At 47.8% G+C, this 26,414-nt stretch overlaps 1 protein-coding gene across 3 annotated transcripts in view; it reads right to left on the bottom strand.

The window, feature by feature from the left end:
- The window catches only part of Mxi1 (MAX interactor 1, dimerization protein), a 71,450-nt gene extending 50,186 nt beyond the window's left edge, over positions 1–21,264 (bottom strand). Inside the window, exons 1-2 of one of the 3 annotated variants that reach the window (XM_047554479.1) lie at positions 20,784–21,264; positions 3,602–3,734 (exon numbers count right to left, since the gene is read on the bottom strand). In XM_047554479.1, the coding sequence (XP_047410435.1) occupies positions 3,602–3,734; positions 20,784–21,045 (395 nt within the window). In that variant the 5' untranslated portion in view covers positions 21,046–21,264. Of the gene's footprint in view, positions 1–3,601; positions 3,735–4,524; positions 4,543–4,591; positions 4,898–20,783 lie in introns of those variants that run through there. The other 2 variants (XM_047554480.1, XM_047554481.1) reach the window with 2 other exon arrangements.
- Between the last annotated feature and the right edge of the window lie 5,150 nt (positions 21,265–26,414).

Genomic DNA, 26,414 nt, shown 5'->3' with positions numbered 1-26,414 from the left:
GGTTACAGCAGTTACGAGAAGACGGCTGAAATTAGGATAGCAAAGAAGTTAAGAGAAAAAAAGCCAGATTCTAGAGATATTTAGAAATATCAGGACTAGCATTTTAAAGATGACAGATCTCAAGAGTTTTTAGTTGTGGGACAAAACAATAAAGCTGAGAATCTGAGTTTTGATGTTCCCCAATGAGCCAGATAATTATTGTAGATTCTCTAGTGGCAGTCACATCTTAGCAAGGTTGATTTTAGGAAGAGTACTGGAAAGTTGTGACCAGGATTACAGTGAAATCAAGCATGTGTTTAAAAAATAATTATACATTATAGGTCTCACCTCCCAATTGTCAGTTAGATAAAAATTAATAGGATATGCAAGGTTCACATTGGTAACATCGCATTATATCATTTGTTTTCTCTCCTTTGTGCTTCATGAGAAGATATGAAGATTTAGGGAAAAGGAGGCTTAGGAATTTTATTATGAGTAAACTAATCCTCAGCATAAATCTATAAAATATCACTCTGCATTAGGAATACCATAATATACCTGAGAACATAAGGCAAATAAAGTCAACCACCATTCATTACATCTTAAAGATGCTACAATGTCAGAGAAACAAGTGTTGGGGGTTTTTTGTTTTGATCACTGAGTTATATCCCCATTTCTTTCTTTCTTTCTTTTTTTTTTTTTCTTTTCTTTTGAGATATGGTCTTTCTTGCTTAGTTGCTGAGGTTGGTCTCAAACTTGTGATCCTCCTGCCTCAACCTCCAATCACTGTGATCACAGGTATGCATCACCATGCCTGTCACAAAAGCTGTTTTATGACATAGGATATCGATGTTTCAGATGTATAGTAAGAGTAGCCACTTCTACACAAGTAGCTTTTGATCTAGAAAAAAATATGACACACTTATCATTCCTTTCTTTGTTTCAGATAATAAACATAAGTTTCTAAAAGTCATCTTTCTGTTTTATGTAACCAGTATAAAAAATTTCTATTAAATCCAACAATAAGTTTAGTTAATAGGAAACCTACAGTGCCCCTTTACAAAAGGACTATTTCCTGAACACTCCAGTACCGGAATTTTCAGTTAGTTTCTCTACTTCCATGGAGCAGACATTTTAAATAAATGGCTTAGGAAAAATAATTTCTAGTGTTTCACTTTAAAATACTAATTCTCTTTCATATGCCATAGCCTAAACCACATAAATTGTGGACCTTAAGAAAATACATTCTAAAATCTTATTCTTCCTACTTAAAATTCCCATGAAAAAATTACTCCTTTTAGTCTTAAGTGGTCAATGTATGTGTATTCTCCCTTGTACACTACCCAAATAATACAGCACGCTTATAATTTCACAAACTTTCTAACAGGCGGTGCTAAAACACAGTAACGAATACTGTAGTACTGAAGAGGAATACTAGCATGAAAGAAAAACACCACTTAGTCAAACCCTAAACTGAGCACAAATAAGAAAACTAAATTACACTTTCCTATTAGTGACCTATAACATAATTAGTAAAATCCAGAAATGTCTTATTTATGCCTCTGTAATCCTTGAGTTGCTAGTACAAATGACATATGCGCAAGGATAGGGTGATATACTGAATATATATTATTATATTATACTAACTAATCTCTAATACTGTCGACAAATCAGTCATAGAACTTCAGGGGAAAGGAGGACCTTGGTGAGTATCATACATCCTCTTGTTTTACAGATGGAAACAGTGAGGGACAGAGAAGAAATGTAATGAGATCATATATATCTGATTTCTGACAAAGACTTAATACAGCATGACAGAACTCACGTCTGGTTTCCTATATGGTACTCTAAATTTTCAAGTTTAAAAAACTTTTTTGTTCTAATCTACATATGAATTGAAGCTTGAAGCACACATAAAGTCCCAAAAGGGTTTAATTCCTGATAGCTTAAGGGTTTAATTCCTGATAGCTTAAGGGCAAATAAATTTATATATATATATATATATATATATATATGTATATATATGTATGTATGTTTTTTTTTTTTTTTTTTTTCGGTGCTGGGGATTGAACCCAGGGCCTTGTGCTTGCAAGGCAAGCAGTCTACCAACTGAGCTATATCCCCAGTCCTTAAATTTATATTTTTAAATGTTGTATATCATACTACATAGTTTCACCTCATACATACTATATGACACCAAATCCTCTAGATTCAAAAACACATAAATACAAAATATTAAACTTAGGGCTATTTTTGTAATTAAAAAATTAAGTTTTAAAAAATGCAGAATAGTTTTAAGAAGTCAAAAAGGAAACATGCAGCTCTAAAGGCAAATCAAAGGGAGAAGAACAAATCCTAGTTTTGCTTCCATGATATCTAAAAAGTACAGTGGGAAGATCCAATCTCATGCTCTGTTATCTAGGACCCTCAGATTTTTCTGCATCAAGATCTCCTACTGTTCCCTCCTCAACATCCCTCCCCAAATAACTACCCAAACACCTGGATGGAGTTCCCCAAAACCTCAGGGAAACTTCATTATTCACAATTCACTCTGCTCCACCCCAAAAAATGAATCATTCTCTATGTTTTCTAGGTTTAGGAAATCAGAAATAAAGGTCTCATTTAACTTCCTCTTACGGATGGAAAAGGTAGTAACTATTTTAAGAAATGACTTTTGAAGCTGAGAGTAGTGGTGCACACTTATAATCCCAGCAACTTGGGAGGCTGAGGTAGGAGTATATGAAGGAGTATACAATTGCTGGAGACCCAGCAATTTAGGAAGACCTAGTCTCAAAATAAAAATTAAAAATGGTTTGGGATATACTCAGTAGTAAAGTGCCCCTGGGTTTAATTCCCAGGACCAAAAAAATAAATAAAATGAAGAACTTCTGAAAACTTCATGAGATTAAGCGTTGGGAGTCACTGGCTTCCCAGAACAAAAACAATGAAGAGACAGTCAGACACCACCAAAAATTTTCAGAAATTGAAGTCAATTATGTCTGAATGCATCTAGATAAGCATATTCTGAAAGAGCTATCTACTTGAAGAAAAATCATCTTTTGTCTTTTTGCATTAGAGCTCCCTTACCAATCCAATCTCATGATTAAATAATGCAAAACTTGCACAGCATGGTCTTTCCCCTCTGCCTTAAACAACAAAACAGACCATGCCCACTAACTTCGTATTCTACCTAAATATTTCTATTTCTTTAATGCCCTTGATTCTGCTCTATATCCTGCCAGAGCTGTTTCTGATTTTTAAAATTTATTCTTGGATCATCTTAAACTTGGAAAGAAAAATGAAAGCTGGCCCAAGATTACTTTTGGCATGTGGCTACACGCATGGACTCATGCTGCCAAGTCTCTGGACTTGCTGTCAGCTCAATCAGAGACCTCTCATCTTAACAGTCCCAACGAGAACTCTGTCTTTCTATATTCTATGCCTTCTCTTCTGCACAAAGCCAGGCTATGATTCCTAGACCTTATTATTTTAAAGTGCCAAGTCCCCAGGGTAGTGATAAGAAACCCATATTGAATCGCTCCAGAGTTGGCATTAGAGCAAAACCACAGGTCAGTAAGACCGGCACCTCCGGGTTTGTGCTCCCTCCCTCCTAGCGTGCTACCTGTTGGCAGTGCTGGTGGTGCTGCTCCCGCTGCTGTGTTTCTGTGCCCGGCTCAACCTCCGTGGGGGCTTTGAATGCTGTAGCCGGGGGTTCGGCATGGAAGGGAATGATGAGGCGTAGCCATGTTCACACTCTAAAGAGAGCGAGAGAAAGAGACTTCAGAACAGACATCCCCAGATGCACACATGCAGGGGCCCCGCAGCCATGGGCTTTGGGGAGCAGCGCTCTCCGGCTAGAAGACGACCCGGTGCTGGCCGGGGCCTCCTTCCTGCCGACTCAAGCCCGCCCGGTCTTGAGGTGCCGGACGGTCCTCAGACCCAGTCTTGCCTCCTCCTCCAACACCTTCTGTGCTTAGAGCTCTTCTTGACCAAACACCCGCATTTCCCAGACCCATTACCGGCCACCCCCGTGGTTTCACCTCAGAACTCCCCACTAACTCTTCAAGCTCCAGGGTCTCCCAACGCCCCACCGGTGTCCTCCCAGTATTTCACCGGCCGAGTCTCGGGGGCTTCCCCGCTCCCGACGCCAGGCTTCCCGCTCTCGGTGTTGGCGTCGCCTCCCACCCCGCAGGGCCCCGTCTCGGCGCGCGCCCCACATGCCCACTTTCCTGGCGCGGCCGCCCGAGCCCACAGACGCCCCTCCCCGCCCCACGGCGGCCGCGCTCGGCTCGGGTCGCCTTGCCAGCTGGCCCGCCCCCCGGCTCCGGCCCTGCAGCCTGGGCTCCCGCACCGCCCCACCCTCGGAGCAGAAATGCACGCCCACACGCGCCTCCCTTCACGCACGGCTGCTGCCCTCCCACGTGTCGTCCTCCCAGACCTCGGCTCAGAACTCGCCTGCACCTCTGGGCACACGAACCTCCCCTCGCAGGCGCGCGCACCTCCACTCACGCGCGCGCCTCGCCTCACGCGCGCGCCTCTCCTCACCAGCTGCACCGCACATTCCACGCGGAGCAGAAGCGCGCGGGCTCAGGCAGCGGCGCCCAGCCGTTACCTCGCTCCCGGCGCTCCAAAAACTCGGCGGCCTCCAGCAGGCGCTGCACGTTGATCATCCGCACCCGCTCCATGGGCACCGCGGGTGGCGACCCGGCTCCTCCGCGCTCCCGTCCCTGGCCGACAGGAGGCGCCACAGGCGGCTACAGCCCCGCGCCGCCCCGGGACATGTGCGGCGGGCGGGCGGGCCAGCCCGGCCGCGGCTCGGCGCGCTCTCCGCCGCCCCCGCCGCCTCCGCCGAGCCCGCCGCGCCCGCCGCGCAGCCTGCAGCCCGCGCGCGGTTTGTTTACCTCTCCGCGCGAGCACGGGGGAGGGGCGGGAGCAGCGCTGCGGCCCGCCTCCTCCCGCCCCTTCCTCTGCCCCCTGGGAAGTGTAGTCACGCCCCGCCCACAGCATGCCGGGAGTCGTAGTTCGCCTGCCGCCTCAGTGGGCCTGCGCCCTGCGGAATTCCGCAATGGCCGCTGGGAGATGTAGGCTCGTATGTTTCCTTTTCTCCCTGAAGGGTGGAAAGACTAAGTTGCCAGGGCTTTGCTTCAGAGCGGGAAGGATTTGAGCGAGCTGTCTGCTCCCGAGGCGGCTCGTTTCTCAGCCACTGTCCGCCGGTGCCCAAGGACTGGAGTATTCCTTATCCAAAGTTGCCGCATTCCAGTTCTCTACTAAATACTTTCTGATGTAACTTTTGTGCCTCAGTTTCCTTGTCTACAAAATGAGGAAAGCAACATGTTGCAAGAACAGCACACGCAAAAACATTTAAGTCAAGATCACTGTTCAAAAATAAGGGATCATTTCATCCGAACTGGAGAGGGCTTCCATGAGGCTCCGCTTCCACCTCAACTTCCACAGACAAGAAGGTTTAACAACAACAAAAAAGTTAACTTTATCTTTCCTCAGTCCTTAATTAGTGCTTTTAAACACCAGTAAAACCATTCTGGTGCCACAAGAGAAGGCTATAATTCAGTGGGTATGTGATTCGGTGCTGGAGTTAACACCAAGTGCAGATCAGTTCTGGGCCGTGCTACTTCGGCAGTTAGCTGTATGAACTCTGCATACCTCACTTTCTTTATGTATAAAATGGATATAATGCCTCCACTTACCCGTTATGTTGAAGTCCTGCCATAAGCCCAGCACTGAACCAATGTGTACTGGATGCTGCTCTCAAGGAAAATATATACTTAGCAGTCTCATTGTGAAGAGTAAATGAAATAATTTCAATACTCAGCATGTACTAGGCACTCAAATGGAAGCTATGAGGCTGAAGGGAGGAAGAGGTAAAAAGGTAACCTAAAGCAGTGGCTGAAGAAGCAGAGACCACATTAAAAGCTCTCACTACCACTCTTCCCAAGTTCTTCATCTAACAAATCCTCCATGTCAGATCAGGTTTCTCAATCTTGACATTACTGCCATTCCTTCTTGGACGAGCAGGGGGTTCTGTTGTGCACTGTAGGATGTTTAGCAACATCCATGGCTTCTACCCACTAATGCCAGGAGCACACCACCACACCTCAAGCATGACACCCCAAAATGTCTCCAGACATTACCCCAATCTCCTGAGACATAAAATCACCTCCAATTCAGAACAACTATCTAGAGAGAGGAGGACAAGAGGGTTGGAACTGCCAGATGATCTAGGAACTGTGTAAATACATCCATAACATCTCCCCACTCTATTTAAAACTGCTGGTGAACATCTAAAGTAACAGGAAGTTCTTGGTGAGGGGAGAATTCCCCCTTCCCTGTGGCCATACCACTGGCTACTGCAGTAAATATCATGTTGGGATGGATATCTTACCCTCTCAAAAATGTTATGAGTCTCATGCTTTCATGCTGCATTTTAACACCCTCTCCCTCTTTTTCCCCCCGAAGTGAACAAGATCTCCAATGAGGTCAGGAGCCGCAAAATTCTGCTAGCCCATTTAAATGTTACACTTGGCACAACATTTAAGAAGCAGATGTTACATCAAATTCAGGGAGACCCAAAATGAGAGGTGTTCATAAGCCACAGGAGAATTTTTTAAAGGCTTTGAAAAAGGGATTGTGCTTTTTCAGCTGTTGGCTAGTTCACTTCAGATCTGTGCTCTCCCACTGGGTGTTCGTAACAACCATCCTACACCCTCAACAAGGAATGTGTCAGGTAGAGGTGGCAAGAAATGGTTTAAAATGCCACTCAGAACATCTGTTAGTTGAGGGCAGAAATTATTCAGTTGAAAGTTAGTTTCCACCATTTCCAGAAGCACTATAAAGTTTTAGAGTCTCCACTGGAAAAGGCTATCCCAGGAACTTGAAGGAGGCAGTTTTATAACAAATGAAAGTTTACTTTACCCAATGGCAAGTAAATCTACGTGATATGCAATCAAGAAGAGTAATAAACCTGAAAATACACATTAATTCAAGATGGGTTTAATTCCACAGATCATAGAGCCAGAGCACATTAGTAAGAGAAAGCTAGATAGATATGTGGGGCCCATGCCTGGCCCTTGGAAGTTGACCTTAGGGTGAATTTGCAGCCTTTTCTCAAAAGCTATGGCCAAGAGGCAGATGAGGAGATGGAAAACAGCATGAGAGTCACCCAAAGGCTAAAGGCCACCAGCGCATGGTGAAGAAGAGGAGAGGCAGTGGTGATGGTGGGCAGTGGGCAGTGTGAAGGGCTGGTTTATGCACAGACATCTCCAGCATTTTCAAGCAACAACTGAGGAGCCACTTCCTTCTCCCTACTCTAGACGCCCCCTGAAGGCTCTGCATGGCCACCAGGGCCTCCCACAGCAAAAAGCGCTGGGTATCATCCTCCGGAGAGTGACGCTACCCACAAACCACCCTGAACACCAGCTTCGGTCTGGGGCAACGCAGAGACAACCATGGCTTTTCTTTTGCTCAGATGAACGCAGCTTGCACTGCAAATGTAGACAGACAAATGGGAAGGGTAAGGCTTCCAAAATCTACTGGCAAAGAGAGCCTGGAATCTTACCAGTGATTCTGTCCTCTCCCTAAAGTATTTCTCTCTCTGGGGAACTCCTTTGAAAATGGAAGTTCTCCAGAGTCCCCCAGTCCTTTAATGATCACAACCTGGACGGGGACAACCTGCCTTCTGAAAAGAGTAGGTGAAGCTCTCAATTCTTTGGGGTCCTCTCCTCTCCGCCCCCACCCCTGTATAGTCTACTAAATGCAAATTTCCAAGTGATTTATTGCAAATTCATAACAATGAAGGCTGATGTATCTTTTCTGCAGAGAGGAGAGATGGAGAGGGAGGTTAAGTTGCAAGTCCAAAGTCACCCTGTTGACACTTGGTACTTCATACCATTTCCCTGGATCTGCAAAGTGCTTAGCCATGTAGGCACCGTTTTCTGCAATTATCTTGAAGGGTGGAGGTTTTCAAATAATCAAGGTTGTCCACAGGGGAGGGTAAGCTCTGAGGTCCTAAATGAGAACCCTAACAGTTAGATATCTTTCCTTCCCCCACCCCAAAACGAGACCACAGCCTCCTCCCCTCCTCTTCCCCCAGGGCCCAGAAACGTGAAGAGCAGAAGAAACCCTTCCTCTGCCCAGTGAGTCAGCCTTGCCTAACTTCATGCGTAAGCTCTCCTCGAGTCAGCGGCAGCTCAGAGCTGCGGGTCTGTGTGCAGCCGAGATAAATTTGGGTCTAGAAGGGATGACGTAATGCTAAACCCGAGAGGTGGCTGCCTCCTCCCAGGGCTCTGGTCGCCAGGGCTGCCGGCTGACATCCCAACCACACGGAAAAGCACCAAGCTACCCAGGTGCCCCAGATGGGAAGAAAGGGAAAGGACGTGGGGAGGGGGCAGCGGCAGGGGGGGAGGGCAGTGTTAATCTGAGATCGCTGAATCTGGAAGTTTGTTGTTTTTTAACTCCAGTTTTTCTGGTGAGATCAGACCACTGGCAAAGGCTCAAACAGCTGCACTTGACTTCCATCCTGACCCAACTCTTCTCATAGGAAAAGGCTTCTTCCATTTTATTAAAAGCCCCTTATTTCAGCAGCTATTTCAGTGATTATAATGGATGTATTAATCTCTTGAATGTCCCTTTCCTTTTTCTTGCATGAACTTGGGTCCAAGAAGAAATCTGCATTGCAGGACTCAGTTAATATGTACATGTAACTGGCTTGCTTATCCCAGAGCACCCCACTTGGGGTCATACTAGGGTGCAACTGGTAAGGGATTCCGAAAGGGTTTGCTAAGGCTGTGCCAAGTGAATGTTCACCCAAATGGGTTCATGGTTTATGTCACAGAAGTGTATATTACTGAACTTATTTCTCAATCCAGTCTCTATTTTTCACTTGAGGGCACTGAAGCTCAGAGAGGTATGGTAACTTGCCCAAGACCACAGAGCCAACTATCAAACTGATGGAGAAGGGTTAGAACCCAAGCTTAAACCCCATGCTCTCTTCTCATCTCCATAATTCTTCTTCTGTTTAAATCCATGTTTAAAGGGGGAGTTAAACTAAAATGGTGCAAGAAGTCTGATCTTTTAAACCTGTGGAGCCCCAATCCTTTAAATATCAAGATCAAGTTACATTCCAAAAGAATCTGAAAGCTGCTTTGGTTTTCTGTTCAAGTTTCATTCTTCCCTAAGAAAAGCCTACTCCCAGAATAACTCATTCTCTCCTGGGGACGACCCCAAACCCTGGCTCACTATGCCACTTTAATTAAAAGACCACCCACCACAGATAAACAAGCTTTTGTTGTATCAAGTATTTGCCTCCATTAGGAATGCCTCCCAAATACTTTTGTCAAATGATTTTTTTGTCATTTGCCACTGTAGCCACATACTATTCTCCTGTCATCTGTGTCTGTAATTGTTTATACTGGTAGATTTCGTGACTTTCAGCCATATCTGGCAATGATCTGGTCAGTCATGGTATGTTACTCTTCCGAAGCACTGCTCAATTCCACACATTAATATTTTGTTTAGAATTTTTGCATCTATATTCAAAAGCAAGAATAAACTAGTTTTCCTTTGTGTTGCATTTATCAGGTTTCAGTATTGCAATGATCTAGTCTTTCAAAGTTAGATGCAACTTGATTTTAAAGCTTTAAAAAATAAAAAGACTGCCAGAGACTTTCTGTGGCTCCTAAGAGGATGCCCCACATTCTTGCCACCACCCTGGGTAACCCTTCCTCCTTGCCAGGAGCTGGCCTAGAGTGGCCCTGCCCCCACCTCTTGGCAGCACCACCTGCTTTCAGGTGGCACAAACTTGTAGAGGTTACTCTTAGGCCCACTGGAACTTGGGCACTAAATCACACATCCAGCCCCTGCTGGCTCATGCCTGTGCAGAGCCTCAGGTGCAGCATTTATAGTAAAAACACCAGACTCTTGTCTGTCCGAAGACATGGGTGATCTCGCCCTCTCTTCCAGCTCTAGCATTCTGATCCTAGGATACTGAGACTCTCCAGAGAGTCTGGAACGAATGTCTCCATCAGCCCTCTAGCTGTTGGAGTAAAACAGAACTGACCATGTGCATGGTGCTGCTGGTAAGAGAAAACTGGTTAGTCTAATGGTCTCAACAAAGGAAAATCCTATTTCTCCAGGAGGCTTTAAAAATGTTCAAAAAATGTTTAAAAAAGTATCACAATGACTAGAGGGTTCCAGTGGAATTCAGTCATGGGAACCAAGGATGTTAAGTTTTGTAGTATTACACGTTAATCTGCATAAGAACTGTCCCACCAATAGCTCTCTTGCTAAGAAATACTAGGTCAGAAAGTTAAAGGCAGAAAACTCATCATTCATCCAACATATATTCCTTAAGCATCTATCATATGCTGGCCACTAGGATGCCAAAGACAGAATAACGAACTAAACTACTTCTGGTCCCTGTCTGACGGACTCATAATAATCAAGTAAAATAACTGTAAATTGTGATAACTAGACTGACCAAGGGTTAAATGATAAAGAGGGAGGTAGCTTTAATGAGAGGGATTCTGGGGGGGTCTAGGATATCTTCTCAAACTTTATGGAGCACAACTGTCCAAGAATGATGGTAAATGCAGATTCCGATTCAGCAGGTCTGGGTGGGGCCTGGAAGCCCCGTGTCTGACAAGCTTCTGGGGAATGCCAAGGCTGCCAACCCCCAGAACCACACGCTCTCTAAAAAGTAAAGGTGAAGTCATAGCAGGGAGTTTAGATTTTATTCTAAGCAACACAGAAAAGAAACTTCTGAAGGGCTTTAAACAAGTAAGTAACGTGAACCTGGTTATACTTAAGATCACTCTTGTTTCCTAGATCTTGTTCTGGGAGAAGAGGAGGCTGGCTGCACCTACGTCACTTGACGGGAACCACCTGGTCCACACTGTCACAGTGGCAGCCGGAGGTCTCCAGCCCATCTCTGCAGCTCACACTTGCCTCTCTCCTCCCGCTTCTCTCCAGAAGCCCTTGGTTCCAAGCACAGGCCAGTCCAGTTGCCCTACAAGCTCAGCGCCCTCCAGGATCCTAGTGCAGCCTGACAGGGTGTGGAATCACAGCCCTGAGAGCCCAGCATGCAAAGCCACAGGAGCCCTACTGGTTGGGTGAGTTCCCCAGGGGCTGCTGGGCAAGGTGGCACAGCACATGCAACCAGCAACTCCCTAGACCATCGTCCTTCAGAGAGAGGACTTCAGTGTCAGTCCCTGAAACGCCCAGAAAGGTTTTGGCTGCCTTTTCTCTGCCCTAGGATGAGCAGGGAGAAAAGGAAGTCACTCCAGGGAGGCATCCCCAAGGGACCCTCAGCCTGGACTTCCAACATTCCAGATTCTATTTCTTGCCTCTTCCTAACTTCATGTTCCCTGAGGCTTCTCCCAGAGCCTAACGAAGGAAGAAGAACCTGGACTTGAGTCTCAGCTCCACTGTGGTTAGCATGTGGCCTTGGGAAAGCTAAGGCTTTCCTCCTCTATAAAATGAGGGTAATTTTAGCACATGCCTCTTGGATATCCGTGAGGATTTCATTTAAAGCACTTAGCACTGAGCTGGCATATAGTAAATGCCCAGTAAAAGGGGGCCCATTGTCACTATTCCTTTGGAAAACAGAGAAGAGATTGCACTTGTCAGCAGCCCCCTTGGGAACGGGTTATCAGACTCCCAGGAGACAGAATAGAATTGTTTATTGGTTTCTATTCGGCTAATATTTGAACTGGAATATACAACTAGAACTGGAAGCCATACGTGCTTCACTTTAGAAGCACCAAGCAAATTATGTGTTGCATCGAACTAAATTTTACATCTGGTACAAAGAATGAGCATTATATGCAAGGTACTCAGAGGTTTGGGAGCCAAGAAACAGGATAGGGATGGTCAGGCTATTGTGGAGGTAAGAGGGAGACGGCACAGGGACCCCAGAAGGTAACTCTGGCCCCTAAAGAAATAAAATCAAAGGCCATACCAACTCCCACTTGCCACCCATGGCCAGAAACAGCTCAGCCCAGGGTCTGCCCTCCACTTCAATACAACAGCCTACCTAGTCCCAAATCATCTTTGCTCTGGTGTCCTTGCTAATGGCAGTAAGATAACAGAATAAAATATTTCAGATAGTAGGAAATCCAGGTACCACTTTTGGGCTTAAGTTTGAATTTCCCAACCTCCTTCTCCCTCGGGACAGTGTTTATCTTTCTAATTTCTCTGTGTTTAAATATCCTTAGCAGACACTGGAGCTGGATATTAGAGGTATGTGACCAAAGGCATCCCAAACTGACGGGAGAGTGGGCTCCTCAGTAAGTGGAGCAGACACTCCTCCAATGCAGGAGGCTCCATCTGTGAAGAACAGAGAGCGGAATGTGTTTATTTACAAGGCTACTTACATGGTACTTGGTTTCCTAAGCTCAGGCAGGTTTTTTTTGTTGTTGTTATTGAAGTCAGGTCTGTAGAAATTACAAGGACAAACCCAAAAATGCAAAATATGTTAAACGCTGGGCTATGGAGGGTGGGCGGCAAGGGAAGGAATTACTCCTTTTGGAAATCAGGATAAGTTTTTATCCTGTCTGTGCTGATGGTCAGGACCAAAGACACGAAGCCTAAGTCAAATGCCATTCCACACTGTTGGGGCTCACGATAAGAAACCGAATTTCCAAAGCCCAGCCCTGGGATAGAGTGTACACTCCAGGAGGACAGGGCAATACTGCCAGGACCGAGCACGTAGATGCCCTTAAATACCAGTTTAATGACTAAAAGAGCAAACAAGTGCACAGAACAAATTTAGAGAGAATACTGGCATGCAACATAATTCTATAGTCTATCAAAGAAGTTGTTGCAACAACCTTTTCAAGAAAATATTTCTAATCTAAAGTTTTTTTTTTTAAAGGGATTCTATTTGCATATATTTCCTGGAAATTTGTTGCTCAAAGCAAGGGTCACCTGAACTTTCAAAATGTTTCACAAGGGGCCCAGCACATCATTCTGCAAGATGAGAGAGAGGAGGAGCCTGTAGCTCAGAATAATGATGGCAAAAGCCCATTAATTTAGTTGAGAAATCAAGTCAGATGTTGACAGGTTTAACAGCTCTGGCCAGGCTCCCTAGGGACAATGATATCAAAGACACTTGCTTCCCTTAAATTTAGCAGAAAAATCAGATAGCAGGTGTCTGGTCCTGCAGAACTGAAGTAAGGTTCTCTTCTGACCCCCCACCCCCTACCCTGCCTCAGTGTGAGCTCTGTACTCCCCCTATCCTCAGAAGGAGGCCCCTGGGAAGACCTGAATTCCTCCTCCTCACAGTTAGGATTTGGGGTAGCCCTGTCATTACTGTCACCACCTTCTGGCTCCTCCCCATCCCCTATGTAAAAGAAAATATTTTTCTAAGTATGGCAAATTCAAATTAGCTTCATTTTGAAAGACCATTGAGAATGTTGCAATGACCTCAGCAATAACCAGACACACCCTGGGATCAGTAAACCAGGCTGAAGAATTGCTGACTTTATGAGCACCTGACCTGTAAAACAAAAGCTGTTTGGGGCTCTGTCTGTGACCCATTCTCATATCAGGCAGGAGGGAACACAGCACAGAAGGACCTGGTTCTGTCTCTGCTGTGTTACCTTGAGTGAGCTACTGTCCCTCTCTGGGCCCCCACCTCCTTGCCTGTACAGAAAGGGTATTAGAAGCTCTGTGACCTCAAGGGCTCCTTCTGGTTCTGATGCTCTGTTCTACCACCTGCCTCCTTTAAACATGAAACCCAAAATTGAGAGGAAGAAAGAATGGGAAAGGGAGAGGATGGTACAGAAGGGAGACTACCATAAGCCTCCCCCATTCCTGCCTGCTGCGAATTGCTGGCTTCACACTGCAAAAAGATTCTAATTTCTTGCTGGGTTATTGCTTTTTTACTTTTCCTTCCTTTCTTCTCTCTCTCTCTCTCTTTTTCTTTTTTCTTTCTTTCTTTTTTTGAATCTCGAAAGCCACAAAACCACAACTCACCTCCCCAAAGCGGGTCACTTGGAAGCCAGTGCTGTCGAGGGTGAGGTGTGTCAGGTCTGACATACGGGTGGTATCTAAGTGAAGACCAAGCCAGGGCAAGCATGTGCTTCTCCTCCAGAAACCCAGTTTAAATCAATATTTATCCAACTGTATTTATAGAAAGCAGTGGTGGTAGGGAGGAGGGGGTGGGGTGGGGAGGCAGGGGGATCTAAAACAGAAAAAGCCACAATGACTGATCAAATCTTTGTGGTCAATTCCCAATTCGTTTCTGCAGGGCCTGGCTTTTTTTTTTTTTTTTTTAAAGGCAAAAGACCCAGCTTTTGATGAACCTGCTGTTGGCCCCAGTACCATAGCAACAGCCCCAAGTCCTCTAATATGCCCAGAGGACAGACTTGGAAAAGGCAGCGCAGGAGGGGGTGGTGTTTCCTAGGAGCCCTAAACTTGAGTTAGTGCCAGGCGGTTTGACGGACTCTGGAAAACAAAAAACCCTCTCTGGTTGGCTCTTCTGTGGCCAACCTCACTTGCAAGCCTTTTCTAAGCAAGGTGTGTGCAGGAAGACCTTGGACAATCATCAGGGTGTTCCAAATACCAGCTCTGCTTCACGTTGCCGGGTGACCTTGAGCAAGTCATTTCACCAGTCTGGACTTCATTCCTTAGCTGTAAAATGAGCACACGTGTATATAGTGGAGACCGCAGGCTCTGGAATTGGAAGCCTAGGTTACAAGTTCAGCTCTGCCACTTACTAACCATGTGACCTTTGGGAAAGTTACCAGCATCCCTGGCAACCTCCTGGGTTACCTACTCTGTACAATGGGGATAATAAAACTGCACGCGTCTCAGGCTTGTTGTGAAAACTGGAGAAGACAAGTGTTTAATTGTACACTTAGTATACAGTCAGTACTCAATCAATGTCAGCCAGTACTAATATGATGCAATGCAGGTAGTTGTTGCTGCTACATAATGGAATCTTCTTCATTTTCCTCGGTTTCACCCCTAGATTTTTTTAATCTTTTATTTAATTAATTAATTCATTTATTTATATGTGGTGCTGGGGATCAAACCCAGGGCCTCACACATGCCAGGTAAGTGCTCTACCACAGAGCCACAACTCCAGCCCTCACCTCTAGATTTTTGCCAGGACATCCCCAAATGAAAATTCCCACTTCTGGGTGTGCCGGTGGGACAGCATGTGGTTAGACACAAAAGATTCATGAGCAGCTGCTGTTTTCCCTCGGCAGCTGATGGAATCTCCTTTTTCCCCCAAAGCAGGATGACTGAATTCAGCTTGTCTAACTTCCAAAGGCCTTGTCCCCCTTCCACGTCTCTGGACCCCCTTCCATGTCTCTGGGAGCTCTGGGACTCTGAAAGTCACAGTGATAGGCTCAAAATTCTACCTTTGGCATTGACCAGTGGGCGGAGATCAACTTAAATCTGGGGGAAAAGAAAGTTGAATACAAGGAACATAAGTTAAGATACAGAGGAAATAGAGGGCCAGTTTAACAATGTTCTTCACCCAACTTTCCTAAAAACCCTACTCCTCCACCCACACCGTAAAACAACCCATAGAGTTGGCAGAAAAAAAGCCAATCGAATATAGGAGATGCTCAATAGACAATTGTGGAATGAGTGAATTCATCATAAGATGTCCCCCCCCTACAGAAGTGTGACCCAGTGGAGTGTGACTTGCCATCAAAGCCCTCCACGTTGGCATAAGTCGTGCCAGCGCCCTGCTTTCTAAGTCAGTTAACTTTCATTCTCAGGGTCCCAACTAAGGGCAGAATACAGTTTCAGCTCTCCACGCCTGACCCATCATCTCCTCGCGGGCCCTGTTCTTATCAACCCTGGGCAGCCAGAGATCAGTATTTCCAATCCTTCTCCAAGTTTTTAGAAAGTCTATCATGTTCCCTGCCCTTCTAACCTGATCACCATGCCATAGCCAGGAAATGACAGATCCAACCAATCAAGAAATCTATATCAAGTGTCCACTTGTATGCCCAGTGATGTGCTACAGGTAACAGGTGATATATACTGAAATACTGTAGTTGATTTTTTCCCTTAAGATGCTAATAATCTCCCTGTGAGGATAAAGCCAATGCACAGGAAGCAAGTAGAGAATTACATGGTACTGACTGCCAAAGCTCAGAGAAGTTACTATTTATTCAGAACCTATTATATTTCAGGTACTCTAAATGTCTAAAAGCGGTGCTTCATTTAGTTGTTCAGCAGTGATGAGGTGCTATCATTTCACCCATTTTACAAAATGGAACCTCAGAGAGGCTAAGTAACTTGTGTCCAAGGTCACACAGCCAGTAAGCAGCAGAGTAGAAATCTAGGCTCCTGCTCCATGTGACTGCAAAGCCTTCATTCTCTCACCTCTCTGATTCAAGAAATAGAGCCAAGTGGGCTGACACAGCAGGGAGGCTTCATGGAGAAGGTGGGAACTAACCTGTTTCTGAGGGAGTGAAGGATGCAGAAAACCCAGGGGAGTAAGAGAAGGAGGGTATTCTCAACAGAAGGAAGAGTCTGAGTCAGGCACAGAGGCATGACTGTGAAGTCAGCTTGCTGGTGGACCTGCTGGACAAGAGCAGAGGTTTCATGGTTGGGCAGAGAGATTAAGTCAGGAAGGCAAGGTGGGGCCAAGTGACACCACACAACACCAACCTCCAACAGCAGCTTCCTCCACCAGGAGGAAGAGGCTGCTGTGAGGCCTGTCTGTGCCCTTAGGAAAACACTCTACCCGTATACCCAGGTAATCTACTCCAGAGAGCCACCCCACCCTCGGCTTTCTGCTCCCATCTAATCATCCTTCCTATCTTAAGTGTCACCTCCAAAGTCACTGTCCCCAGACACTGGGAAGCTAGTTTCTCTTCTCCAGACCGTATCTGCCCTCATAGCTGTGAACCAGTTTTATGCACATAACATCCCTCTGTGAACCTCTTCTTCCCTTTCAGTTCTAATCTTTTCCAAAGCAGGAACTGAATCTTTTCCTAATTATTAGTCCTTAATTGCCACCCTTCCACTGGATTCTACAAGCATGTAGGTGATGATGCCACAGGTATATTTATTTACATATACGTTCTGAATTTGTGATAACAGGGTCACAGCCTTCATGATTAATATTTCTGGAGACCTTCGAGACTCGTAGGTATTCCTATCTGTTTGGCATTTGAAGAGGTTTACCTGCACATTCCCTTACCTGGCTCACCGAGGATGGTCAACACTGAGTAACTCAATTTGAACCCCTTTCCCAAGAAAACTCACCCTATCTACTGGAAATAGTTCAGCGCTGTGACCACAGTTTGGAGAACACTCCTAGTACGGAAACCTCAACGAGGCAATGAAAAGCAGTTCTGGCTACAATGGAAAATAAGGCAAGTTCCTGCCAAGTGAGTACTTTGCAAACAGTAAAAACGGAACTTGTGAACTCGTGACTGGGGACTATCGGTGCATCTCGGGAAGGTCTCACAGAACACGAAATGGAAGGGCCAACATTAGTCTCTGGGGAGAAAAGCGTCCCTTTAAGAAGCGACTGGACCAGCTGGCGGCACTACAGCTCCCAGAGATTTCCTGGCCTGCATCCTGGCCCCGCCCCCTCGTTTTCGGCCTCAGCAACGCGTGACGTCATAAGAGACTGACGCTGCGGATTGGCTGAACCACGCAGCTAGGTCAAGTCCAGTCGGAGGAAAGAAGTTTGTCTCCATGTGGAAACCATGTGTCTCGAGCTGGGAGGGGGAGGAGGAGGAGGCGGAGAAACTGAGATCAAGTGATTACAGGGGAACTCGCTGAAATGAAGGCGGGGAGGTTGTGCACCTGAGCCGGCCAGCAATGCCCTTTGCAGTAGTGACCTAAAAAGAAGATGCACAACAAACAAAACCTGGGCACCCCCACGCCATCATACTAATTAAAAAGCTAGGGTCCTTGCTTCCTTCCAAAAACTAGGGACCTGGGAAATGCTGGAATCCTATCGGAACGCCTAGATCCCTCTCCCTCCCCCAACAACTGAATGATGTAAGCGTTTCGGAGAGCAGAGCTCTGGAGCAAAACAAGCCCCGCGCGCGCGGAGCGACCCGCAGTGCCCGAGCCCGGCGCACGCACGACCCGCCCCCCGACTCGCGTTATTGCTGTGCACACGCGGACCGCCGTGACGCGCGGGCATTGTGTGCAGCCAGCAGAAAACAACGGCGAGCGCCGCCAGCGCGAAGAAGCGCCCCCAATAAAACGAGACAGATGTAGGGCCCGCCGTTTTCCGTACCGGGAGACCGAGACCTGGCAGGGGAGGAGGAGAGTGGGAAAGATAAGTGGCTCCCGTGGGCCGCTCCAGTTTGCGGCGGGGATAATGGAGGGTCCGGCGGGTGGTCGCCTGGAGTTTGGTGGAGATCACCCCCCCGCCCCCGTGAGCTGTTGGGGAGCGGGCGAGGGCCTGGAGCCGGGCCCCCGCAGCGGAGCCCGGCACGGTGCGGCGCCCCACGCTCTCGGGGAAATCTGGGGGCCGTTGGCATCACGTCATTTACAGCCAAACAGCGGTGGCGAAAAGAGCCGAGAGAGCTAAAAATACTCCCTTGGGGAGCCTGCCGAAGGAGGGGGGCTGCGGGGCCGAGGGGTGATTACGTACACGAAGTTGACTTTGACTGGGGCGCTAAGGCTCCCGAGCCCCTCTGGGGGGCTGGCAGTTTTGCAGCGCGGATGGTTCAGGAGAGGGACCGGAGCAAGCCCCTCGGCTTCACCGGCCTCGGGAGCCCCGCTTGACCCTCGCGGGCCCTCCCCACACGGGGCAGCCCGGCCCGGCGCGCCGGGCTTTCTGCTTACGTGACTGGTGGCCACGCCGGAGCCCCGGCACCGGGTAAACAAGGAGGTGGCGGCGGCCAGGGCGGCGGGGGGGTGGGGTGGGGCGGAGGGAGGTCTCCGATTGTCTGCGGGTGCGAAGGGGGGGACGCAGGACGCTAAGGAAGCTCTGGCCGCCTCCTCAATACGCCTTGCTGGGGTGTCGGGAGGGGGGGCAAGCCAGGTTCGCTACACACTGCCAAGGTGCCCTCTTTGGATGCACCCCCAGTCAGGGCCGGCGCCACGGGACAGACTCCAGAGACCAGGGACCCGGGAGGGGACGGCTAAAGAAATCGTGCCCCTCCCCCTGCAACAAAAGCAAACACACCAAACAAAACCACGTCTTTACCCAGCTCCCCACCAGCTCTGGCTTTTCAGAAACTATCCTTCAGATGAATGCACCCCCCGCTCCACCAACACACACACACACACCCTTAATAATCTCTCAGCGACTCTTGGCTACACAGCCTGCGATGCACCTCTCACAACCCAAGCACTCCGAGAAAACAGGCGAGAAGAGAAAGAAAAGAACGCACCACCGACCTCCCAACACAAAATCCTTGTTTTGGTCTTGCAACGTCTGCACAATTGCACTGCCATCACACCGTTACTATAACCCCGAAGCCCCGGGGTGTCGGTCAGCGAAGGTGTTTTTGTTCTGAGGGTTGTTGTTGTGTTGGGCTGGGGGTGGGGGGGTGCAAGATCTGACACGTTGCAATCGGATCTCTCTCTCCTGCTCGTTCTCTCTTGTTCTCTCTCTCATGTCTCATTGATCATCCTACTTGTTCGGACACATTAAACATCCCAGTTTCCTCCTGTTTGTCGGTCTATCTGCCTCGGCCCCTTCTTCCTTCTCGCAGCTATTATTCTGAGGACGGTGTTGGAGACGCCGCACACGCGTGCCCGCGTAAGGGCGCTGAGTCGACTGCCCGGGGAGGGCTGGGAACCCGGCTGGCAGTGACAAAAATGAAACAAACAAATACAAAAAGGAAGCCAGGCCTGGGTGGAGTTCTCAGCACCCCCCGCCCCAACACACCGCATCACTCACCACCTGAATCTGGGGGTCGGGGGACAGCAGAAATCGACCCAGGAAGGCGTTTGCCTTGCTCGCTCTGCGCTCTCACTCGGGAGCTGTCTCCCGAAAAATAAAGAAATCGCACACAACAGCCCACACCTTCTTCCCCAACTATTGTTTCTGCGAGATACCAAAGTTTCCTTCTAGCCACGTCTCCCTAGCCAAGTTTCCCCGGCGCAGGACAGCGGGTCCGCGGCGAGCTGCTGGCGCTGTCTGGCCCCGCCGGCCTGTTTCTTTGGGGGCTGGGGACAGTGGCACCCCAGGGAAAGGCAGGCGGGCGGGGGGGCGCTGTGTCCGTGGACCGGATGGCCTGAGCTCAGTCCTACTGCGAGTGGGGAGGAAAAAACGAAGTAGACAGACGGGAGAGACAGAGCCCGAGCCCACGCCGTGGGTAGCTGCCCGGTGGTGGCGGCGGCGGCGGCGGCGGTTGTTATTGTTTTAGCGTGTGTGTTTTCTTTCTGGAACCCCTGAGCTTGCTTCGGTTTCCAACTTTCGGCTTCTAATCCCCACCCAACCCAGGAACGAGCAACAGAAAAACAACACTTGTCTGCCCAAGAAGGCTCCGAGGAGGTGGGGGGGAGGTGGAGAAAGGCGACCTCGAAGAGATGAGCTCGCGGCTCAGTTGTCAGCAAACAACAACACTCCCCCGCTCCGCCACGGGGCCGTCCCCCCAGCCTGCGGGAGACGGACAGACCAACGCACGGACAGGCCCCCCTCTCCCCTGACTAGTCTTTGTTACATCTTTAGCAGCTTTGTGCGTGCGTGCGTGTCCTTTCTCCGGTGTCACCGGCTTTACTGCCCAGGGTTGATGTGTGTGTTGGGGAGGAGGGGCGCGGGCCGAGCCGGCGACAGGGGTCGCCCAAGTGGGCGAGAAAGAAAGAGCTGGGAGCGGAGGAGGAGCCGGGGCCCCCAAACTTACTTTTGTTTTCTTTCTCGATCTGCTCCAGGTAGCTGGCGGCCTCGAGCAGAATCTGCACGTTCTGCAGAAAAGTGTTGATGTGCTTCTCCATCGAGTTCTCGCTGGTGTTGAAAATGTCCGAGAAGGGGCACCTGGGCTTGGCCCCCGCCGGCTCCTCCGGCTGGGCCGGGGGCTGGGGCGCGGCCGCGGCCAGGGGCGCGGCGGGGGCCAGCCCCGCGCCCTCGCCGCGCGCCTCCTTGCGCGGCCGCCCGCGTTTGCCCATGGAGGACCGGGGGTCCGCCGAGCTCCTCCTCTGACGGGGCTTCGCGGCCCGGCCGAGCTCCGGGCCCCCAGGGAGACCCGGCCTGCTGAAGCGGAGGAGGCGCCGGGACGAGGAGCCGGCCTGACTTCCAGAGCCTGGCTGCGTGCAGTTGTGTGTGTGAGTGTGTGTGAGTGTGTCTCTGTCTCGCGCTGTGGGTCTGTGTGTATGGGAGATTGAATGAATCTACAGGACAGACGGAGGCGCTCTGGTGCCTGGGTCCTAGCGCGAGACTGTCGCCATCCGACCGGTCAAAATAAAAGGTGGAGACTAGCGAGGCAGGGACCGCCCCCTGCTGAACCCGCACCCTTCCCCTCCTCTCCCCAAATCCTAGCGCTAGGAGAGCTCCGTATTTGGACGAGAATGCAAAAAATACCCGATGTCTCTGGGGTACACCTGCACAAAACATGTTTTTCTTCCTCCAAAAAAATAATCTCTCGAAAGAGTCCAGCAAAATGCCTGGCCCACAGTAGGTCCCCCCCACCCCAAATGGTAGCTGCTCTGAATTTTTAAATATACTTTTAAATTATTTATTTATTTATTTATTTATTTATTTATTTGTTGTTGCTGCACTGGGTATCCAGGGACACTCTACCAAAGAGCTACATTTTATTTTTCATTTTGAGACAGGGTCATGCTAAATTGTAGAAGCTGGCTGGAACGTGCTATCCTCCTGCCTCAGTCTCCCTTGTGGCTGGGATTACGTGTTCGCCACCAAACCCGGCTTTTTTTTTTTTTTTTCCCAATTCAAATGAGAAGAACTGAACCATGTAAACTAAAGTTCCTTTACACACACACACACACACACACACACACACACGGAGGCACCTGTGTTGTGTCTTCACACAGCCAAATGAAATCCCCAGGACTTCCAAGTCCAGGTTAACAGATTTACTCACTCCTTTACAACCCTTCAAATGCAAAGTTATTTTGCAGGAAAGGGGAGGAGATGTAAGCATCTCTCCCAGTCCTCTCCTAGCCTTGGTCCAGCTGTGCAAAGCTCACACCAGAGCACCTCCACACCTGGCTCCCTTTATTTGACAGAAGGGCACAAAAGCAGAAGTGGCAGCCCAGGAACCACCCCTTCCCCCTAGTTGAGCTCCATCTTTTGGATCTGAAGACCCCTACCTATCCCAGTTGACATGGTTTCAATGCTGCTGCTGTCAGAAACCACGGATGCTTTCCAGGCCTGAGCATGCAGTGAGAGACGTGGGTAGTAGAGGTTTGCTCTAGTGTGCTGTTGAGAAGAATCCCAAACCTGCTGCACGCGGACTGTCTGTACTTGAGCAAATCCCTTTACCCCTCTTGGTCTAAGTTTCCAAATCCTTGAAACCTCTGAGAATATGTTTGTGTGGATTAAACCGTATGTGCCCATAACAAGATCTTTTTCAGTCAGAGCCTGGATCCCTGACTCTGGCGTAACTGGAATGTAGTGAACAAGACTCTTCTGCCTTTCTTTAGAAAGTATCCCTATGAAAAGTCCATCCATATACTGTCAATTTGCAGGATCATCTGGAATTTTCTTTCAGGAGAACCACACACCCAGCACACATACAGAGAATGCTGCCACCTGGAGGTGTGCCAGCCCCGCCCCCTTTCAGGGGCAGCTTCATACACATCTGCCACAAAGCCTCTTACTGGAAATGGAAACTTTTTGAAAAAAAGGACAGTAAGTACATTTCTTTGTAAAATATAAAACTTAGAGACTGTGTATACACACATCCTCAGAGAGCCTGCAAAAAAAGCCTTGAGCGCTTTAAAAAAGAAGAAAAGAGTAGCCTGCTGCTGCTGATATGACAGGAACAGGCAGAAACTTTAAAGCCAATGCATTCACATTTTGAACCATAATATCATTATACACTTATTCTTTGCTCATTGTTCATCTCATGACAAATTTTGCATAGTTGATCTCTGCATCTTTTGGCTTGGGTGAAGGAGAAGCATCTAAGTGCTGTGAGATAAAAGTTCACCTTCCATTATCAGCATAATTACTGACTTTTTGTTGTTTTTTCTGTCAGAACCACAACTTGAGCTATCTGTGTGTAAACACCCACAAATGTCTAAGGACTTTAGGAAGACCTTGTGCATAAACAATTTCAAACAAGCTTTATCCAATGCCATTTTGCAAAAATCGATGCATCTGTGTGAAACAACTCTGATCTCCTCACCCCAAATGAAAGGTGATAGTAAGACAATGAACCTGCTAGCCCAGAGAAAACCTTGATTTCTCTTTAATTCCCTAGTGGTGGTTTGGGTCACGTATATAGTACTGCAACCCACATGTATGTGCACACCCACCGAGACAGGCACACTCCACACGTGAGTGCTAGGAGAGGGGAAGGCTGTTTTGTAATTATTTATTTATCCTTGTTCCATCTGTTATAGGTCTGTGAGCTTCAGAAAGCCCAGTGGGAATCTTCGGGCTGGGCCGCAGATCTGACCAAAGCCAAAATAAACAATGGCTTGAAGAAAATCTACAAAAAAGTGCTGATTTGCACTATTCCCACAGTCAGCCATGGCCCCCACCACCATTCCCATGGAAAACACCACTGCTGGTGCCAAATCAAGTTGTCCCCCCATCATAGGGGCATTGTTTTTTGTTATTATGTGAGTTCTTAGCATCAGACAATGGCACCACAAGAGACACAGTGGAGTTTGGAGAAATGCCTTTTTGTTTCACAAAGTCTTTGCTATTGTGCCCCCAGAGTCTTGCATATAGTTTGCTTGCATATATTCATTTTGGTAACATGTACATGGAAGGATGAATGTGCCAAGTTAAAACCTGAAGCCCCTTCTTTATTTTTTTCAGAGCCCATCAAGTGTTAAATCATATTAGCATCGCATAGCTCCCTCCTCCTTCCATCCCCCAATTAACAGATTTCTCTAATAAACTTTGGCCCCAATAGAAAGAGTGGTGTTTCAAGGGTTATATCACAAGACAGGCATCCAGGATGCTGGGTTACAAGCTCAGCTCCATTCCCGATTAGCTTTGCTTCCCAGGAGGAACCATTCAAACCTTTTGTAACCCCCTTTCTCTGGGGCTTTGATTCCAAAAGCAAACAGGCCTCTTTGGAAACTTGCTGAGAATATCTGCACAAAACAGGTAGGGGATAAGAAGGCAGCTACCCCACAAGAAGGTGTGTGAACTCCAAAAGAAAAGCAGAAATGCCCATGAAAGTTAACTACAGTGTTGCTCCTGATGGGCCCAGATTATCTGGGGTGCCTGCTCAGCCGTGATCTTGTTTTCCCAACCTTCTATTTATTTGCTTGTTTGTTTGGTTTGTTTGTTTGGTAACATTTTTCCAATGGCCTTGTTTGCATATTAAAGCAAGATTATTCACTCTCTTATTTACCCCTCTTCCCCTCTAAGACATTCTATATTCTTACATCAAAGGAGTTGTTTTGCCTGTAATTATGTCTTTTATGTACACAGAGGCTGGTTAATTACTGAGAAGGGGATGGAAGAGTTGCCTGGAGACCTCCCCACCTTGCCCTGGGATGGGATGCTCTTCCTGCTGCCAAGGACCACTTGGGCTATCCTGGGTCTTGAGCCTTGCTCTCCCTCCCTCTTCCATTCTTCCCTCGGCAGTCTTTTCTGCCTAAGCTCATTACTCCAACCTTTAACTTCTCCTTGGGGCTTGTCCCAGCCTGGTTCTCCCCACTCTTTGCTTGGTGGTCTTCATACTCAGACTTGCAAACACCATCAAGAGATCTTCTGTCCCCTTCATGGTTACTTGAGTTCTAATCCCCAGAACTTTCCTGGGCTTTCTTTGCCTGGGCACCTTTTCCCTTTGGAAAGGAATTGTTCAGCAATGAACTGAGGAACTTGCTCACAGTTCCTTCTCTTTGAAGACCTTACTCTTGCTTCCATCTGTTAGGAAGTTTCCAAGGGATGCCCAAGAAGAGGGTAGGGACAATAAGACAAGCAGAATGACAGGAACAGGGAGAACTCTGAGATTGCTTCTCCCATTGCCTTAAAAGTGCTGACTGGCCTTCTTCAACCACTCCCCATGTCCCCGCCCCACCCCCATGCTCACCAGTGGGTATAGACGTGGGCAGAGGATAGCTAAGCTGGAGCTCACTGAGTGTCACTGACTACTGGGACATTATCTTTGCTCTCCTGGATTCTGCCCTCCTTTCTCCTGGACTTCTGAGCCTGGCAGGCCCTTCCTGGCCCAGCTGAGCCTGGGCTTCTCCTATCCAATGTCCAGAACTTACAGGGCTCTTTGGACTACAAACTCATCCAAGGGCAGGGAGCACCCCTTGCTCCTCCCTCACATCCCTGCCCCCACCCACCCTGCATCTCTAGCCCCTGGTGTCTAGCACAGGACATGGGTGGCACAAAACAGGGATCTGGGTCACGAGGGGCAAAGGACTGAATGCCTTTTCCTGCCTTCATGGCTTCTTTGCTCCACTGCAGCAAGAAGAAGCATTTGACAGTCTGCAAAACTATTCCTGCATTACTCACATTAAAGTTTAAATACTTAAATGCTGTCTCTCTGTAGAAGCCAGAAACCCATTGAGCCAGGTGGTTTGAGGTTCCCCTACCAAAAACTGCAGAGGCTCACTGTCCTTTCCCCAAACTTACTGTTATTAACAGATCTGGTGACAAGATGGGATTCCTCTGTCATAAGATGCCTCTAATGAAGAATTTTCAAAAATCACCAGGCGATGAAAGCAGTAGCCTGAAACCAAATAGGGAACCTTATGGAGCTTTTTTTAAATTTCCACATCTCCACCATTCTAGGGTATCTCAGTCCTTCAGGCTCCCAGTTTCCTTTTAACATCCCCATATTCTTAAAAATGAATCCAGTAAGGAATTCTAAATTTTTGTACATTGAGGTATCAGCGACTCACACTAGCTCAAAAGTGATTCTTTTCCCAGAGGCATTTGAAATTAAAGATGGTGGGTGCCTTAAGCTAAAGGAATCAGGTTCTAAAGGTGAAGGTTAGTCACCAGGAGAGAGAAGGGAAAGGTAGTTCACAAGTGGCAAAGGTTCTTCCTCCTGAGCCTCAGTTGTCTGAACCTATGTAAGTTAGTCTCTCAGAAGCTCAGTGTTCCCATCTACAAAGTGTGAAGGGTAATGTTTTAGCCTTGCTGTAGGGGTACTTATAAAGGAACTTGGGACACTTGAGTCCTGAAGATTTTCAGGGAAAACAAAAGCAACAAAAAAGATGGGATTAAGAGTTAAAAGACCAGTTTGGGGGCTGTTCTTTCACTACAGTGAAAATTTTAGACAGTGGTACCATCTGAGACTTCTGTGTCTTTGTCTATGAAGGGAAGGTTCCATTAGCTCAGAGACTACCCCATTCCCCCATTCCAAAGAAACTTC

Source organism: Sciurus carolinensis, chromosome 5 (assembly GCF_902686445.1).
Source record: "Sciurus carolinensis chromosome 5, mSciCar1.2, whole genome shotgun sequence".
Taxonomy (NCBI): Eukaryota; Metazoa; Chordata; class Mammalia; order Rodentia; family Sciuridae; genus Sciurus; species Sciurus carolinensis.
This window is presented reverse-complemented; position numbering and strand designations above follow the sequence as displayed.